We start from the raw sequence: 18,336 nt of genomic DNA on the forward strand, positions 1-18,336 counted from the left end.
GATGCAAGAAGTTATGCTCAATGGGAAGTTTTGGGCTGTTTGCTTAACCCATGCTGTGTAATTAACATAGCTCACGTAATCATGAAGAGAGGCACAAGGGAAAATTCATCCCAAAAGGAAAGAGAAATTAGTAATAACTTTACTTTATTACTTGGAGAATTTAACCACTTAGCAGTTACTTATAGCAATTGCTGAGTTACTTCATTACACTACGCCAATATATATGTACTTTTAACTCTAAAATAAGTACTCGATAACTGATAAACCAGAAGGATTTGACCATGGCACTTGAACAACAACCATATTCCCTTCGTATTCATAGACAACGTCTTCCCCATCAATCTTGCAAGCTCTCGGTTTCGCTGAAGAAAACACTCTCATTTCTCCACTTCCCTTAACTCCAATCTTCACAGAACTCCCACCGTAATACAAGGACTGGATAGCACCGCCAGTGTTGAGCATATTCACCAGGCCAATTGGAGCAAACTGCACAGACTTCCCAGACAAAACGGTGACTGGAGAAACAGTGATGAGTTCGAAAGTGAAGGGCTCCAGGGAAATTTCAATGTCGTCGTCGGGCTTGGAAAGAACCAGCTTCTTGGATTCAGACAAGTACATGGCGAAAACTTCAACTCCTTCAATGGAAATGGGGCTCTTCCCGCTGTTCCATTCAATGTCTTTAACATTGGTCTTGGCTGTCACCTTGTGAGAATATTGAGAAAAGCATTGGTTGCGTCTAGTCTCACGGCACCATCCTCCTCCTTGGCAGTTGAATGCTCCGATAACTCCAGTGTACTGATGAAGAGTAAATGAATCCTCAGACACATAAAATTTGAGAAAACGAATTCATCCACACAATGCAACAAAATTTACTAACCTTGTTGAGGTTCCAAATTTTGAGCATGGTCTTGCCATCATGGAGAGGATCGTCAAAGAAGCAGTCTTTGGTGGGAAGGGCATAGTATTCACACCTGAGAATGGAACCGTCAGGCATGGCTAAGCGCTTGAGCAGGGGGAAGTTGTGCTTGCCAACAGTGTCACTGACATAAATTGGACCGCCAGAAATTGCTCTGGAAGCCGCATGAAATTCGGCACAAGGGTGAGTAGATTGGAACATATCCCAATCTGGGTGAATGAAGTTGCCCATCCACAAGCTGTTGTAGGCACAGTGCACCATGTGACACCCTTGCAGCCAAAAGGTACCGTTTGGATCACCAGATGGATCAGTGCACCAAAAGTCATCACCTGTTGCACAAACAATTAACAAAAAAAAATTAGCCTGGCCCAACCAAAATCTATAAGTTTTATCAGGCTTGCTATTCGCTTGATGGTCTCTTTAGGTAAATTTAATTTATTTTTTTTGAATTTTTTTTTTTTTAAGAAGATTTCCAAATAGCAGAAGTATTTGGTAACCCAAAATATATTAATATTTGAGCAAATCTTGGCGTGCTTCAGGGAAGGGGGAAAGAATAAAAAATAGAACCGTCCACCTGAAGGATGCTAATTGAGTAAATAATGACTTAGGTATTTAGACTTGAAAACGTGGCGGTCCTATAAGGAAGAAGTATTTAATTAATGGTAATTAAGAATTGGTATTCAGTCAAATCAAATACTATTGACCCATCTAGTTTAGCAAATCTGGGTGATCTTTCTATAATTTTCTTGCCCGAAAGTCTGGGTAATCTTCTGAATATAATTGAAGTATATCTTATAAGATCAAATTAAACACGGTCAAATGCCTTTGATTTGAGGGTGTTTATGTGACAATAGCATTAATTATTTTTTCTTAATATAAAAATCATAGGATAAAATTTAAAAGACATGACGTACCAACACGACCAAGAGCAATGGCCTCCGTCCCAAGAAACATGAAATCGTTACAGTGCTCCATACTTGCAATTACTCCATTGCCCTTGAAATGCTTTTTCACCGACTCTGATAAAGCCTTGTAGTATGATTTCGCAAGATCCACTCTGCCTCCATAATTCTCACACATCATCTCTAAAAGCTGTCAAAATTACAGAATAAGCCATAAAAGAGTTAGTCAATGACCCATCTCACCCAGTTACTAAATTAATTTTAATAAAAAATTTCAGAAGTCTCAACTAGGTTCTTAAGATTTGTTGTAAATCGGTTGCGTGTAGTTATAAAATAGTAGTAACGTGCCGACCAAACAAGTCAAAGTAACCGAAAACCAACGGTCTGACTTCAACAAGTTAAAGTATCTGAAACCAAGAGATATTATCATAACAGTGACACCTAACTTTCAATACCACAATTTGTTTGTCTAAACTAGCTTATCCAGCATTATCCAAAACCCAGAAGTCATCATCAATCTAAAAACAAATTAAAAATTAAAACTAAATTTAATTTAATTTCCAAGAAATTAACTTACATGGATAACGTCAACCTTGACCCCATCAATTCCAACTTTCTCCAAGTGTGAGTGCAGCCCTTCGTACATTTGATCAACGATCTCCGGCGGAACCAGCCCCACTCCGTTGTTGACTATCTTATCAACCGCCAAATCCTCCATCGTCCTCTCCAATCCCGGAGTAAGTTTTGGCTTCACGACACTTGCTTCCGGCAATCCAGGCACGTTAGGCCTCAAGCCGCCCCAGTATCCGCACAGCGCATGCCACACGTAAACTTGATCGACGCTCTTGAACTCTTCCTTGAGATCTTTAATGAAAGCGCCCATGCCCTTGCCGCTATTCCCCGACTTCTTTGGGCTTATATAGTCTCTGAATTTGTAATTTTCTTGGAATTTTAGTAGCCTGCATGGCATTTGTTCTCCTGCAATGGTTTGGTTCACGCCTTCATGGGTGATGGGGTCCTCATCACGGCTGATGGACTGCCACCCGTCGTCGATCAACACGAGTCCGGGTGGGCACCCGCCATCGGCAAGACCCTTGACGCCTTCCATGATGCCTTGCGGGTTTACCGTAAGGTAAAATGCGTCCCACGTGCACCAACCGAATTTGTCTACGATTGCTGGAGGTGTTTTTTCCTCCAAAAGCTTGAAGGTTCCTAAATGAAGTCTAACGACTTTCATGGCTTCCTTCACCAAGTTGAAGGGGTCGTCACCAACATGCACGTAGAGCACACTTCGGAATGCGGCGGCGGAGACTTTCGTCGACCCGCTTTCGACGCAAATGTCGACGTTGTCGTCGTTTCCGGGCTGGAGAGAGGCCCGGAAAGGCCCTTCAACGAGAGGAAGAAGGAGAACATAGGGCCGGCCCGAGTCGGATTTATCCAGAATCACTATCTGGGTCTCGTGTTCAAGGTCTCTCCCATTGGAGCCGACCCAGTGAGTCGTCCACCAAACCTTGAACCTGAAAATGCTCATGAACCTTAAGTTCTTGAGTTTCCCAACCGGGACCACGTGATGGCTGCTGGGCTGGACAGTGTCGAATCCCACGAAGGATCCGAAGGAGGAGACAGACTTGTCGGTGGTGTAGGGAGAAGGAGTAACGGTGATGTTATCAGGAACATCAGAGAGAAACATATGGCCGTTCGCCATAAGTTTCGATCCCTCGAGGCTGACCATGGATTGGTTATGGCCATCAACGAGGGTGGTGACATCAGAGTTGCCTTTGCTCAGACTTGGAGCCATTGTCGTTAAAGAGAGAGAAAAAAAAAGTCTCAGCTACAGAGAAATCAAAGAGAAGGAAATTGAATAACAAATTGTGGTGAGAGGAGAAGGAGAGAAAGGTTGTTTATATAGAGAAAGTATGGAACTGAAAAAGAAGAATGGAATCAAAGTAGATTGTGATCTTGAAAACTAAACAAAAGAAATTAAAGCTTTGATTTTGTGTTAATGAAATCTTGAAACTTGCCTTTAATTTGTGTTGCTGAAACTCAAAAACGGGAAGTGGTGTATATATAGGGTAGCAATGAGACAGAAAAGGTTTGAGTGGCAGGTGAGGTGGGTCCTTCCTTGTTAAAAAGTAATTAAAGGAGTTGATTTGAAAATTTCATGTTTTTAACGAGTCAGTGACGGTCCAGTGTGAAAAAGGGGAAAATAAATATTAAACATTATCTTTTATACATACTATGTTTTTCTTTTGTACCATGATTAAATCATAAAAATTTTGGGTGCTTAATTTGAGGAATTGACGGTTCAGAGGTGACAAATGTTACATCAAAAGTTGATGGATGTAGAGTAGACGGGTGGATATGAAGCCACATATTGTCTAACAAAAACATTGAATTAAATTAGTATGGACCCAATTCTATGAGGAAATACCCTACAATATTATCTAAATTGATTCAGCTGCAATAGCTATTAGATATGCCCAAAAAAGGAAAATAGTAAATCCTAGGGAGAACGACTTATACATACCCAATATTTTTCAAAACGATAAGTTGATACCCAAAAGGTTTTGAAACGACAAATGGATACCTTCCGTCATGTTCTGTTAGTGATTTTGGTTAGATAATAGTGAAAAGACTAAAATACCCTTGAAAGTTTAATTTTTAGTTTTTATAAATTTAAAAACTTCTAAAAACCCCCTAGGTTTGCTAATTTAACTAAACAGCCCAATATATAAAAATTTTATAAAATAACAAAAACACCCCCGCCACCCCCGCAGTGCCAGATTCCGGCCACCACCGTCGGAATCTGGCCGAAAAATTGTGTTACGACACAGACCCGTCGGATCTGTGTCGTAACACACCGATATGGCCTTTTCCGGCCAGATCCGCCTCGGATCTGGCCGGAAAAGGCCAGATCTATGTCTGGCCTTTTTCGGCCTCGACGGCCAGATCTGGCCTTTTCCGGCCAGATCATCCACGGATCTGGCCGGAAAACGCCAGATCGACGTGTTACGACACAGATCCGATGGGTCTGTGTCGTAAACAACAATTGTCCGGCAAGTTTCCGGTCTCGACGGCCAGATCTGGCGTAGATCTGGTCTTTTCCGGCCAGATCAGCCACGGATCTTGCCAGAAAATGAAAGATCTACGCGTTACGACACAGATCCGATGGGTCTGTGTCGTAACGCCATTTTCCGGCCAGATTCCGGCGGTGGTGGTCGGAATCTGGCACTGCGGGGGTGGCGGGGGTGTTTTTGTTATTTTATAAAATTTTTATATATTGGGCTGTTTAGTCAAATTAGCAAACCTAGAGGGTTTTTTAGAAGTTTTTAAATTTATGAAAAACTAAAATGAAACTTTCAAGGGTATTTTAGTCTTTTCACTATTATCTAACCAAAATCACTAACAGAAACATGACGGAAGGTATCCATTGTCGTTTCAAAACTTTTTGGGTATCAACTTATCGTTTCAACAACCTTGGGTATGCATAAGTCGTTCGGCCTAAATCCTATTTTATGGTTACTTTTGGAATGAAGAGTTGACGCAATTGCCAATTCAAATTATCTACATACAGAACTTAAAACTAACATAAATTTACATATTAATGACAGATTTTCTTATGTGTGTTTAAGAATAATAGATAATATAATTTGCTTCTCTTGAAGAACCTGCATCTTCCGCTAGAAAGATTAAAGGTCTAGATGAATTAGTTTAATTATTTAATTATAAATGGTATAATTGTGTTCATATTAATTATTAACTGTTTTAGCATTTTTAACATCTACCTATGATATATACACATTAATGGAACCCATTAATTATATATTTTTTTATATATATGTAAATTGATTTCACATAAGTCTATTGAAGCACATAAAAAAAAACTAATAATGAGTGATTAACTACGATAATTAATACAAATGTTATATTTTATTACTTTTTGTATGGATAATAAATTAAGGAATCATATTTTTTTTTTTTTTTCTTAATAGAAGATTTTAGTATGTATGTCATTTATAAATAGATATGATCCGATGTTTTTTTTTTTTTTTTTTTTTACTTCTCAATTATTGTCGGTATCTGATTCAACTGAATCCCATATTCTTATTCTTATTATTATGTCATTTCGATCAATACACTGAATCAGAAATCCCCGAGTTAAGGGAAGAAATTGGGATAGGGTATCAATAACTTACTTTATACAGGCTACTGTTGTAAAGAATCTCGCATAAGACAAGTGACCTACTCAAGGCCAGGGTAAAGCTTCTGGTGTCTTCTTACAAAATTCCCACCCTTTTTTTTTTTTTTTTTAAAAAGGAAATGTTCATATTATTTCCTTTCCCTTTCTTCAAATTTCAATTTCAATTATTTTTTTTTCTCGCCCTTCTCAACAGTCAAAACAGAGCATCCATTGAGTATATATAATTTCATTAAATACGTTACATCAATCAAATATACGTTTACCAAATTAAACTAATGTGATCTTACTTTAAATATTTACAAGGATTTTCAGGGATTTCCCCTTCCCAATCAATGTATTATTGGGAAGTGACTTTTTTTTTTTTTTTTTATTCAGATTTGTTCTCTTTTTATGTCATTCTAAAGCTTTGGTTCTCCATCTCCATCTCATCTAAATTCCTTGATTCTCTTTGCTACTGCTTTTCATTTGTCAACATTCTTTGTTTTTTTTTTTTTTTTTTTAAATATATATACAATGAAATTACAATATATTAGATTATCGATCATTGATTGGAATTATTTCCTTTTATTTGAGGAATTTTTTGTAGTTGAGTTTAAAGATTCTCAAAGTATCAGCATATTTATTGCAGAATTTGATTATTTTTAATGTTAAGAATTGCTAAAACTATTCAATTACTATCACACTTGATGACTAGAAGAATCGGTTTACCCACCAAGGAATAAATATGAAAAAAAAAAAATTGGAATAAAGGTATACTTATAAAGTGAATTTCTTTTGAGAAATTCGAATTTTGGTACTACCGTGACACAAATTGCTTCCACTGGTTACAAAAACTCGCCAATTTACAACATTACATCTGTCCCTTGAAGGACCAATTGATAAAATGAGGATTTTTAAAATTAAAAATAATAAAATTTCATAAATATGACATATGGGTGATAATATTATTAAGTAACACCAATGTATTGCGTTACCCATATACAATATTTTTGTTCAAATCGAAGTGGGTGTATTATTAGTTTACGAAATAGTAAATCACACTATATCAAACGTATATAGAGACTTTTTTATTTTTTATTTTTTATTTTAACAAAAATACAAGATACAAAATCATAGCGAATTAATTAATGAATTATGTGATGCACCATCTTTATTTTAAATTTGTTTCAAGATATTCATGTTATTCATGCACACAGATGATTGTGGAAATATTCTATTTTTTAGAATTTTTATAAATCATATGGTCCCTACTAGTATAACAAGGCAAAAGCACGTTCAAAATTTAAAAAAGATTAAAAGTAAATATTCTTTATTCAAAGCCTGTGGGGTTTTATACTTAGGAAAAAAGAAGCCGTTGAAAACAGTGAGCTCTAGCCAGTAGCCTCTAATTGTTTGCCAAGTTGTGTGAATTTTTTTATTTTTCACAAAATCCTATAAATTATAAAACTCGCTGTTTGGTAACAGAACCGAGTTTTCGGTGGATCACCGACTTCTGCCACGTGTAGGCTTCTGTTGCAGTCTTCCACCGACCCTTTGGTTTCACTTTTTGGACTAAAGGATTGAGGAGAAGAGCTAGGTGGAGCTGTATGAGTCTGACACGTGTGATGCTTCTCGGGTAAGAAACACAGACCCAGAATTGAAAATCTAGAAACCGTTGGAACCGAAGACGGGAATGACCAATAAGAAAACGCCACGTTAAAATAGGTGGGAGGCGTGTCATTTTCATTGAATACACGTGTGATGAAACCATTGCGGTTACTTGGTTGCAGTTATGTCTGCTAAGTGGTTGATTTACGATGGTTACAAAGTTTAAATCTGATAATGTCACAATTCATTCAATAAAATTTTATGTTATTCTTTTAATTAATTAATACGATTTTATTTATTTATTTATTAAATTGTGTCATGAGTTTTATTTTTGTAACACAGTTGAACAAAACAGTCAAGTAAGTTGATAAAATATCCTAGCAACACATTCGACACATTCGAAGATTTGAGTTGATTTTGGATGATTCATGTACGTTGTATGTAATGTAACGAACCATTTTTATTATAACAAATTAATTAACAGTGTCAATTTTATAGCTTTTACGTGTCAATATCCCTTAATTATTTTATGATTGCATGCTTCATTTGGTGGTTAGTTGTAACTGTTAGATACTGACTTAAATTGACTACTCAATATCTATTTTCCAACGCACAAAGTGATATGAATAAAGATTTGAGGATTATATTTTTCCCAATTTACAAGCATATATTAAATTAAATGTTATGGATATTGTGTGTAAGAATGATTCATCCTTAAACTATTTAATCCACAACTGTGTTTTAAAACCTGGCCTGGCTCGGCCGGTTAAATCGTGACCTAGGACTTTTACCAGGTCGGGTTAACAATTTTCCTATTCACTAAAAACTCTAGAAATTGGGATAATGATCGACGAACAATTGAAAGTCGAAATATTGGGTTTTTGAAGGAGAAGTGCCGATGAGTGCAATAGTGGTGACAAAATTGGTTTCCGGTGAGTTAATCGATAAAAAATCGAAAAAAACCTGCGACGACAACAATCGACTTTTGCCGACGATTGGCAAGGCGAACGAGAGTTGGATGAGATGAGTTTTGGTTAAGAGAGTGAAGGGAGTATCTCCATGGTGATGGGGAGGGTTGTCGACGTCGACATTGGCGAGATCTAACCGCAAAGATTTTTTAGGGTATGGGCTCAAGGAATGATTGTGATTGAATTTGGTATGTCTTCGCCATCAACCAATCGACTGCCAATTTGTATTTGGGGTGTGTTCACTAAGTTTCAAACCTGTAGGGACTTAACAAATTTTTAGGGGTGTATTTGCTAAATTTTAAACTTTTTGACACTCAGTTTTATCGGCCAGTCAACCCAATCAACCCAGGACCCGACAACTTTGCTAGGTTTCACCCCAGGTTGGTTATTAAAACATTGATCCACAATTTTGTCATATTACTTCATAAACACATTTCAAATTCACTCGTGGTTCTCTTGTATTCTTCCTTAAGAGCAGATGTGAATTGAAACTCACAATTCTATGAATATGCAATGAGAGAAAAACAATAAGATCTCCATTTTATTTATATGTATTTAGAAAAAAAATGAGAAAATATATACCACCGTACTAGACATTTCCCTCTTTTTCGAGCCCTTCAGCATCTCTAATTTACAGGGCTCTCAATTATCTCTATACTGCAAAATACAAGACTAATTCATATGGATTAAGATTAACTAATTCTATCTACTATTAAACTTACAACATATATTTACTTTGCCACTGTTTCATTCCTTGCTTCAACGCCCTCACCTCCCAGCACAGACTGAAATACACAACATAAACAAAATAAATATACGGAGACTTGTCGCCATATAAGTCATGCATCAACAGAGAACCAAATATGGTTGTTCCATCAACTGATTCAAATACCTGATATTCTCCAAATCTCATACTAATGACTCGTTTGCATTACTTAAGAAGTAAATATGGAACTTACCATATTAAGAAGGCGGAGAGCAGCAGGCCTGGTAAATTTTCGGGCGAAAAGGAAACATCGGGATGGTTTCCCTTTGCTGCTACACCATTCTCTCCGGTATTCAGTTTCATAATATATATTATCAATTTCCTGCAAAAATTATTAAAATCTGTTTATGATTTATCTCGTTATTGATGAACAATATAAATTTAAATACAGTTTCAATCAATTCTTCTAATTGTTCTCGACTTTTCCATCAGTCGCAAACAGTATATTAATCAATTAACATGTACATATTGTGCCAAGTCACCTGCACTCAGATTATTGGGGATGAGAACTGTAGTTAATATCTGTGTTTTGATTTTTAATATATTACCGTCCTGAAACTTTAATTTAAGTAGTGATTTTCAAGAGCAACATGGTTAGTCTAGCTGCTTTGTCCCCTCAAGAACTTCAGTTTATTCCAGACAATAACAAATGGAAATTATGGAATTTTAACTGTAATTCAAATGAAGGCGCTAGGTTGGATTCAGAAGTACTTGAAGATGAGGTTTCTGAATAAATAAAAGGGGAGGAAGCATTATCGTATGACAATTTTATTTTTCAAAACGTACTAAGCTAAAAAGAATTAACAAGATGGCAGTCCTAACTGTTTGCGATAGTAGTAGCATTACAACATTTGTGACAATGGAAGCAACACAACAGCACATTGGCAATTAGGATGCTGCAAGCAATGCAACAGAGGTGGTGGACTACAATGGTATATAGAACAAAGGTAAATTTTTGGTGGAACCCATTGCAATAGTGATGCAGTACGAGTCGCACATGTTTCTTTAGTATCAATTTCTTATTTTTTTAGAAATCTATCCCTGGTTCCTAAGTCATTAAGACTGCAATGGTTCCTTAAAAATGAAATAATCGAAAAGGAAAAAAATATCATCTCAGATGGACAAATTTCTTTAACTCTAATAGGAAGCAGTGGGACGAAGGATTAAAATATTAAGTGTGAGAAATTGTAGCAGTGTCATATTAGATGAAAGAAACAAGCCGCCTGTTGTTACCCAGTAAGTGACATGAGGAAATAATAATGTAAAACAATAAGTTACATGAGGAAGTAACATAAATTTTCTCTAATTTGTGAGTTATAAGTAGCAACCATGAATGTTGAAGTACTGCATGGCAAATATTTAGAGGAAAGCTTCCTTAAGGTTCTAAGAGAGAATCTCATACCTTTATAGATTGAATAAGCTTGGGAGTGGCATCAGAGTATTTATAAGTCACAGGATGCCAACCACGGCGTTCGTGGTCTTTGGAGGAAGAAAGATCCCAAGCAGAATATGTCACTGATCTTCGTGTGAGTTCTCCTTCAAGGCCTTCTTGCTGAATTTAAAGACAATGGCTTAACAAGTGAAATTACAATTACCACGATGAGGGAAAAAAAAAAAAACAGCGTGGTTCTTCCTTGAATTCTAGGCCCTTCATTTGATGTACTAACAGGTTCACACAGTGGAAAGGCAGAAGCCAGAGAAAGGTGCTACCACTATCAGATTCACATATCTGGTAGCAGGCGGGTAACTGCTTTCTCAAAGACCAGTAGCTTCTGATTTACTTGATTCTTTTGTGAAGAAAATTAATTGCATAATTTAATAAAGAACTTAAACTTACAGCCAGTAAAGTCTGAACATAATGTTCATCTGGTATACAATTATGTTCCTTTGCTGGATCAACCGGCTGGAAACCAAAGAATTATAAATTAAAATATTAGATTAATACCTCTTTCTTGAAAACACATCAAGAAACTTTTTGATAAAATTTAAATGGCCTTTAAAGATTACTTACAGCTGAGCGTTCCCGCCAAAACTCAGGTAGTGATCTCCTCTGCATAGTTATGATAAATAGATCAGATAAAATAAAAAATTTAACAGGTCCTCAACAAAACAAGATTACATAAAAAATTAACTTGATGATTACGTTAAAAATGTTGAGACACTTCTGTTCTATGCTCTTAGTTATTGTTTCAAAAAGTAATTCCTTGAATACTTTTTTTCCAGTGACAATATGAGCACCTATTGTTTTAAGCAACTAATAAACCCATGATAAGTGGATTGCTTACCTTGCAATGCTGTTGAAAAACTGGAAACACAGTAGTGTCATTTACAACAACCTCTGCATGCTTTCTGGTCAGAACAGCCCACTGCAAGAAGACAAAGCATAAGCTATTATTACTACTTTGTTGTTACTTTCTCATATAACTTTTCGTAAGCAACCACTTCAGTGCACAAAATTGTTACCTGAGATCCCTTCCTCCAGTTATGAACAGGGATAACAGGAGCCATTTTCGGATTATACCGGCCCTGCTTTGTATCAGCGAAGCTGTTTCCACCATTGCATTGACAAATATACAATTACAAGCAATTCGAAATAAAAAAGTTCTATGTTGCAGAAATTACATTACGTATATTTGCATGGTGATAATACCAAAATCACCTTATGACAAAGAATGGGATGCAGGAAAGAACAAACAAGAGTGACATTGATAAGTTATGATAAAGCACATTAGTGGTAGAGACATGATTTTAGATTACACTAACAGTGACAATCACCTTATGACAAAGAATGGCATGCAGGAAAGAACAAACAAGTGTGACATTGATAAGTTATGATAAAGCACATTAGTGGTAGCGACATGATTTTAGATTGCACTAACAGTGACATAGTAATTTGAGAAATTCAGAATATTGGTAGATCTATATTGCAGCTATAAACAGTATGATCTTTGCCTAAACAAAAACTAATAGTAGGGACAAATTACTCTAGAATTAAACTTCGGAACCCAATGTTTTGGGCTATGGATGACTATAGATTTAATAAATGTACACATGCCAGTAACAAGGAATGGTTCAAGAAATCCCCACTTATTGGACTAGAAAATGGCTATGGATGTGGGCTTGCTCTTCTTTGGTGCATCTAAGTAAATATGCATTTTGTAGGAGAGTCAAATCAAATGTAGATAGTAGCTTCCACTTTCAACACCTCAGTTCCAACAAACTGCCAAACTATGTGTTATGCAAAATGTCTCATAGATGTTGTAACTTTATACAAATACATAGACAATCTTAGATGAGCCTCCATCAAGCCACTGAGCACTGAATTGCATCAAATTAAGATGCCAAGAACTGACCTTCATCTGACAAGATTCTCTCTCCCTCTTGCCAAAATAAAATGAAAACAGGTAGACTTTAACTACAAGTAACATACTACATAATATGGTAATTTTTTTTTTCATTTCTTATTTTTCATACTTTTTTCTGTCTCTTTTAACTTTCACCACAGAGTAACTGTTAACAAGCATCAATCCACTTTTATTCTTCCACATTTTTGAAACATGCTAACTACTACTCGGGAGATCCAACAAATGAGACAATTCCTCACACCAAAAGTGCATGACAAATATACAATCTAAAGTTCTTTTCTACACAACACTCTTTTCTTTGTTGTAAAATTTAGGAATGATCAATACAACAAAATGGTTGGAGCTTCATTCTCAATCTAAAGATGGTTGGGCTTCATATCCGTCTAACTATGATGCTCAATCAAATTATGTTTTTAGACTGCAAAGTGTATATTGTCAAAAAATATGCCCGGCTAACTAACCTGTCCACAAAACTAGTTGATGTCGACATGATATAGTTGTATGTATAGCGGAAGTTGTACAGAGGTATGCAGCTGAAAAGATAAGAAGTAACTGGTATATTGTTAGATAACAAAAGTGCCGAAAAAATCCCTCCTATTTATTACTAAGTGAATACGCAAAATAACCCTAACTCCAAGAGGTCAACAAGACAAAATATATCAAGTAGTAGCTGTTGAGAATTATTATCACCTGTCTGATAGAAAAACAAAGCGCTCATTGTAAGGATCCTCAAGCGCATGTCTAAGCAATATACGCTCTGCCTCAATCATGCTTGCTTCTCCCCAATCTACCTGAAATATAACATAAATATTATCATGCCAATAGAAAAGGAAAGTCAGAATTTGAATTTTAAAACAACTTTGTCATTAAGATTTCAGCTAATAAGAGCACATGAATATGACCATAGATTAGCTCCTTATGGTTTTCTTTAGGGATTCCATCCCATGATCACAATACGAACCTGTGTACTATCATTAACTTGACGACCCAAAAAGTAGACCGATCTTGTTGTTGCCTTATTGAAAAGAAATCCAGGCCTTGAGTGAACAAAAATTGAGAATCTATTCTCCCCTCCCTGCAACACAGCATCAACACTTTTGGTATTTAATTCTCCTGTTAACAAACTCCATAATACCACACACTAAACCTTTAGAAAAGTAGAAAAAATTTCATTGCACCCCCTAAGTTTTGACTGGTTACAATTAATCTTTAAGTTGCAAAATTCGTCAAAAATGAAAAACCTGCCTAGAATTATGAAAATCATTTTAAGCCACTGCTAAAGTTCTCCCTTAAAGTTTCATTAAATTATTAGAATTTTTCTTTCTTCGGATGAGGTGAATAAAACTTACTTTAACAAAAAAAAGGCCGCCAAAATAGAATTATAAAACTTATTAACAATCATAATGTCAAACTAATCATAACGTCATCACATATATTACTAATTAAGAGAAATTGATCATAATTAATTTTACGTTAAATAATTTAAAAAAACTAACCATAAACACATACCTCGAAAAATTTATCCCAAACCATTTCGAGAGAGAGCCGATTTCTGGCAATGAATAGGAAAGCAATTTTCGGCTTTTGAGCGAAACGATGTCGTAGAGATACAATTCTCGTGTACTGAGTCTGCATCAACACCAGACTGCCGAAACAGAATCCAATCAAAATGGCGGCGAAAACCTTCCGCTTCCATCTATACAAGTGCAATTTCTGCTGTTTTCGCTTCATTTATCTCGATAACCGACGCCGTTTCACTTCAACTCCTCCACCATCTCTCAACACCGATTACCTCAAGATCCAACCGAGATCCATTCACTGTGAACCGGTCACGGCACCGAGTCCAAGAAACAACGAACAAAACGAAGCGGTTGAAGACTGACTTTGAATAGAGCGAGTGAAAGCGAATTGAATAGAAATGAAATGAAATGAGGAAGAGAGTGGAAGAGACCGAAGAAGAAGGTAACTTGACTTGGCTTCACAGGTGAGCTTCTGGCATTTTATCAGTTATGGTGTCGTAACAAACTAACAACAATAAAAGTGTGAGTATTTTCTGTTAGTTGCGTGCAATGTAGGGAATCAGATCCCCTTTTTATTGGAAATTTGTGAAGTTACAATTAAACTTAAAAAGTATCATGATCTTTTCTAATAACAATATTAGACGTATTATTATGATCTTTAATTCGAATATTTAAATTAACAAAAATTATTGAATTAATTAAATAAACGGTCAATTCATATAACAACTAAAAGATAATGTAGTTGAGATATAAAAATAAATAAAGTGGGTGTTAACTGACAAAGAAATAAAAAAAACAAAAGGGTTAAGTGCTGAAATTTGAGAGGATGAGAGAAACATTGCATCTACTAAGGCAAAGTTGTTAGAAAATTTGAAAGGTTTATTTGTTGATAGATTATATTATTATTATTATTATTATCATATGCTTGTAGTTGTATTTTTATTTGAAAAGCAATGCAACTACCAAGTAAGGTGATAATATCTGATGCCTTGTGTTTTAATCATCATTTATTAGGTAAAAATTAATTATGTTTATTAATTCATTTGTGAACGTATCACTAAATCATAAGATTCAACAACCATTATGCCCCCAAACAAAAATATAAATGGCATACGTATACAATTACCCTTTTTTTTATGCATGATCCATTTCAACACGTGATTTATTCAATAAGAAATAAAACCCTTTATTTATATATTTCCTCTTTTAGAGAGATTTACTTATATACATAATTATAAAATAATATTATTTAACTCAAATTAAAAGTTAAAAAGTCACATTTAATGTTGATCATTCATGTGGCTTTACACCATTAAATTAACATAATAAATTACTACAAATTTTAAGTTAAAATCCTAACAATGTGATTGATAGATTTGACAAAATCTTGGGCTGAGGTTAACTTAGACATCTTCTTTTGGTGTTGCAGACCGAGGCCGATGTCGTGGCAGGGACGGGGAATTTTCAGATTTTAGATCCATCACTGGATAGAAAAAGCGAAAAAGAGGAAAAAAAAATATATCTACTTGACTCTTGAGACTTTAGAGCTCACTATAAGTTGGGCCTGGTTTCATAAAATTTGGGCCCAGAAAAGTTCAATTAACTGACTGAAATATACGTCGTCGTTTCAATCCATCCAACAAACTCATACAATTCCCAACAGAACAAACGGAACTCGGCGAAGAGCTCCGGACATGTCGATAGAATCATCATTCTTCTCTCAGTTCACAGTCAAAAGGTTAAAATCCCTAAAAAACCCTTCTTGTTTATCATCCCTCTCTCTCTCTCTCTTTTTTTTTTTTTTTTGTTTATATTTTTTTTATTTTTTTTAATTTTTTTTTAAAATTAATAAAATGATTTTAATGTTTGCCTGCTTTTTTGTTATTGATGCCATTGTAGTTGTTCTGTGAACCAATCTGGAACGAAGAACCCCACATGGGCACACCCCAAAATTTTGAACTTGCGGAGAGGTCCTTCGAGAAGTAAAAATTTGTCAACAAGGTCATGTTTGAGAGCTGCAGTTGGTGATAAAGACGGTGTGATCATCGTTGACCATGGTTCGCGTCGTAGAGAATCCAATCTCATGCTAAGTGAGCTCCAAACTTCTCTTTTATAACCTTTTGGCTGTTGCATTGATAATTTCAGCTTCGATGGTTTTTTGGTATTGAATTTGGCGTGTTTCATTGCTTTGCTTATTATTAAGAGCTAATTTATTCAATTTTATTGAATTTCAGATGAGTTTGTAATAATGTTTAGAGACAAAACTGGGTATCCAATCGTAGAGCCTGCACATATGGTATTCTTTCTTCTACTCTTTTCTTTTTTGTTGGGTTTTTGGGTTGCTGAGATATGAAGAGATGATAATGTTAAAGTGTTAGAATTAGAAAAATTTTGGATAATGGGAGTAATTAAATAAAATAAATGATGATAATTTTCTTATGGAGGATATAAGATAGTTGAAATATAAGCTAAAAATATAGGACGTAAATTGCACATAAGATAGTTCCATGGCGGATGTGCCCGTTGGTCACACTGTAGCTCTGCGTATGTTTGGGTCATATAAATCAGTCCTTTTAGTCACAAGAAATGAAAATCTATGCTTTCTTCTGTTTCTTCTACTGTGTTTTGATCTAAATAGGAGTTGGCAGAACCATCAATAAAAGATGCATTTGGCTTGTGTGTTCAACAAGGAGCAAGTCGGGTGATTGTAAGTCCATTTTTTCTTTTTCCCGGACGACATTGGCACAAGGTAGTTCTTTCTAATTAATTTGGGTAACTTGGCTATGATTTTAATCTACACTGTTGGTGACTGTAGAGCGTTAAAGATGTATTGGTTTTGTGCTACTCTACAGGATATACCTTCCTTGACTGCTGAAGCTGCAAAAGAGCACCCAGGTGTTTCCTACATGGTCACTGCACCTCTTGGCTTGCATGAGCTACTAGTGGTATGTGATGTCTGTATTTTCTTTTGGGCTGCTGCCGTAAACTGTTGAGTCCATGTTTCTGAAGCTTCCATATTCAGTGCTAATAATTCAATTGGCCTCTGTAAACTGATGTTATAGCACGTCAATGGTTTGCAATTTTGCATGTCATTCACAAAGATGCATATTTCAAAATTTTATTGATTATGGACAATACATCCAGGCTAGTATAATAGCTTGTGCTTTTAATCTTGCTCACTTTGAGTAATTCACTTGTAAACATAGTTTTTCCTTTAATTTTAATTTTCTGTTGTATTTGGAATTATTTTTTCTGAGACTTGCAGCTTGACACTCTTGGAAGTGCTCTTGCTTAATAGTTATATAGATGAAGTTGAGTGAATTATACACAACAATGCACATATGGCGCATTTTAACTTAAGTAGTTCACATTGCAGGATGTTGTAAATGACAGGCTCAATCATTGCTTAAGCCACGTAGCAGGGGATGCAGATGAGTGTGCAGTTTGTGATGGGACAAACAAGTGCAGGCTCTATGGGTATGTGAAGATTTGCAATTTGACTGTGATACTTCAGTTGAAGTACCTTTAGGCGTTGTAATTTGGATGATGTACTTGAATAATTTTATTACTTGTGGTAATAATAGTTCTGTGCAATGACTGTTACAGCAAGTTCAAGCCTGATCTGACTTCTTCTTTGCAGAGCTGGCTCTTAGACAGTGAAGCTGAATTAAGAACATGGTGCCTAGAGTCTTAAGAGTGGCAACAATGAGAGTAATAATTTGCAGGTATTCACTGAAACTAATATCATCTTGATCATCCTCGTCAACATCATCACCTCCAAATGGCCAGCAGACACTGTTCAACGAACATTTGCTGACTTTTGCTTCCCTTACTGACTGTGAAAAATCTAGGCTCCACAGAAAACTAGCATAGTATTTTTCATACTTGTATGCTGATCTGATTCGTTGCTAACCAAGAGAGAACTTATTTGGAAGCCTCAATTGCTAAAGCAGCTACATATATTAGTTAGTTTGGTGGCCAGCAGTTTGTCAATGGAGGTGTGATGGCTGATCCTTTGGAAAACATTTTACTTTTGATATCTATGTTTATTACTTTCCATTTGTATTTAAATCCTATGTAATCTGTTTCTGTGACTTGTATATTTTAGTGT

The 18,336-nt window shown here is 35.7% G+C and overlaps 3 protein-coding genes across 3 annotated transcripts; 1 reads left to right on the forward strand and 2 right to left on the reverse strand.

The window, feature by feature from the left end:
• Positions 1 to 229: 229 nt before the first annotated feature.
• On the reverse strand, positions 230 to 3,846 carry LOC116145227 (probable galactinol--sucrose galactosyltransferase 5). The gene is made up of 4 exons (XM_031430656.1): positions 2,396 to 3,846; positions 1,831 to 2,008; positions 878 to 1,245; positions 230 to 795 (listed from the first exon to the last, which is right to left on the reverse strand). Exons 1-4 carry the CDS (start codon positions 3,614 to 3,616, stop codon positions 238 to 240), a joined length of 2,325 nt encoding a protein of 774 aa, XP_031286516.1. The 5' UTR covers positions 3,617 to 3,846; the 3' UTR covers positions 230 to 237.
• A 5,262-nt stretch (positions 3,847 to 9,108) lies between these two features.
• On the reverse strand, positions 9,109 to 14,768 carry LOC116145274 (glycosyltransferase BC10). Its single transcript, XM_031430714.1, has 12 exons — positions 14,215 to 14,768; positions 13,667 to 13,780; positions 13,396 to 13,496; positions 13,167 to 13,238; positions 11,804 to 11,885; positions 11,626 to 11,706; positions 11,352 to 11,390; positions 11,178 to 11,243; positions 10,743 to 10,892; positions 9,534 to 9,662; positions 9,310 to 9,359; positions 9,109 to 9,231 (listed from the first exon to the last, which is right to left on the reverse strand). The coding sequence occupies exons 1-12, from the start codon at positions 14,434 to 14,436 to the stop codon at positions 9,201 to 9,203; spliced, it is 1,137 nt and encodes a 378-aa protein (XP_031286574.1). The 5' UTR covers positions 14,437 to 14,768; the 3' UTR covers positions 9,109 to 9,200.
• A 1,112-nt stretch (positions 14,769 to 15,880) lies between these two features.
• LOC116145138 (sirohydrochlorin ferrochelatase, chloroplastic-like) lies at positions 15,881 to 17,919 on the forward strand. The gene is made up of 7 exons (XM_031430571.1): positions 15,881 to 15,963; positions 16,125 to 16,315; positions 16,460 to 16,521; positions 16,864 to 16,974; positions 17,078 to 17,170; positions 17,602 to 17,702; positions 17,832 to 17,919. Exons 1-7 carry the CDS (start codon positions 15,920 to 15,922, stop codon positions 17,917 to 17,919), a joined length of 690 nt encoding a protein of 229 aa, XP_031286431.1. The 5' UTR covers positions 15,881 to 15,919.
• Positions 17,920 to 18,336: the final 417 nt, after the last annotated feature.

The sequence above is a fragment of the Pistacia vera genome, unplaced genomic scaffold (assembly GCF_008641045.1).
Source record: "Pistacia vera cultivar Batoury unplaced genomic scaffold, PisVer_v2 Contig460, whole genome shotgun sequence".
Classification (NCBI taxonomy): Eukaryota; Viridiplantae; Streptophyta; class Magnoliopsida; order Sapindales; family Anacardiaceae; genus Pistacia; species Pistacia vera.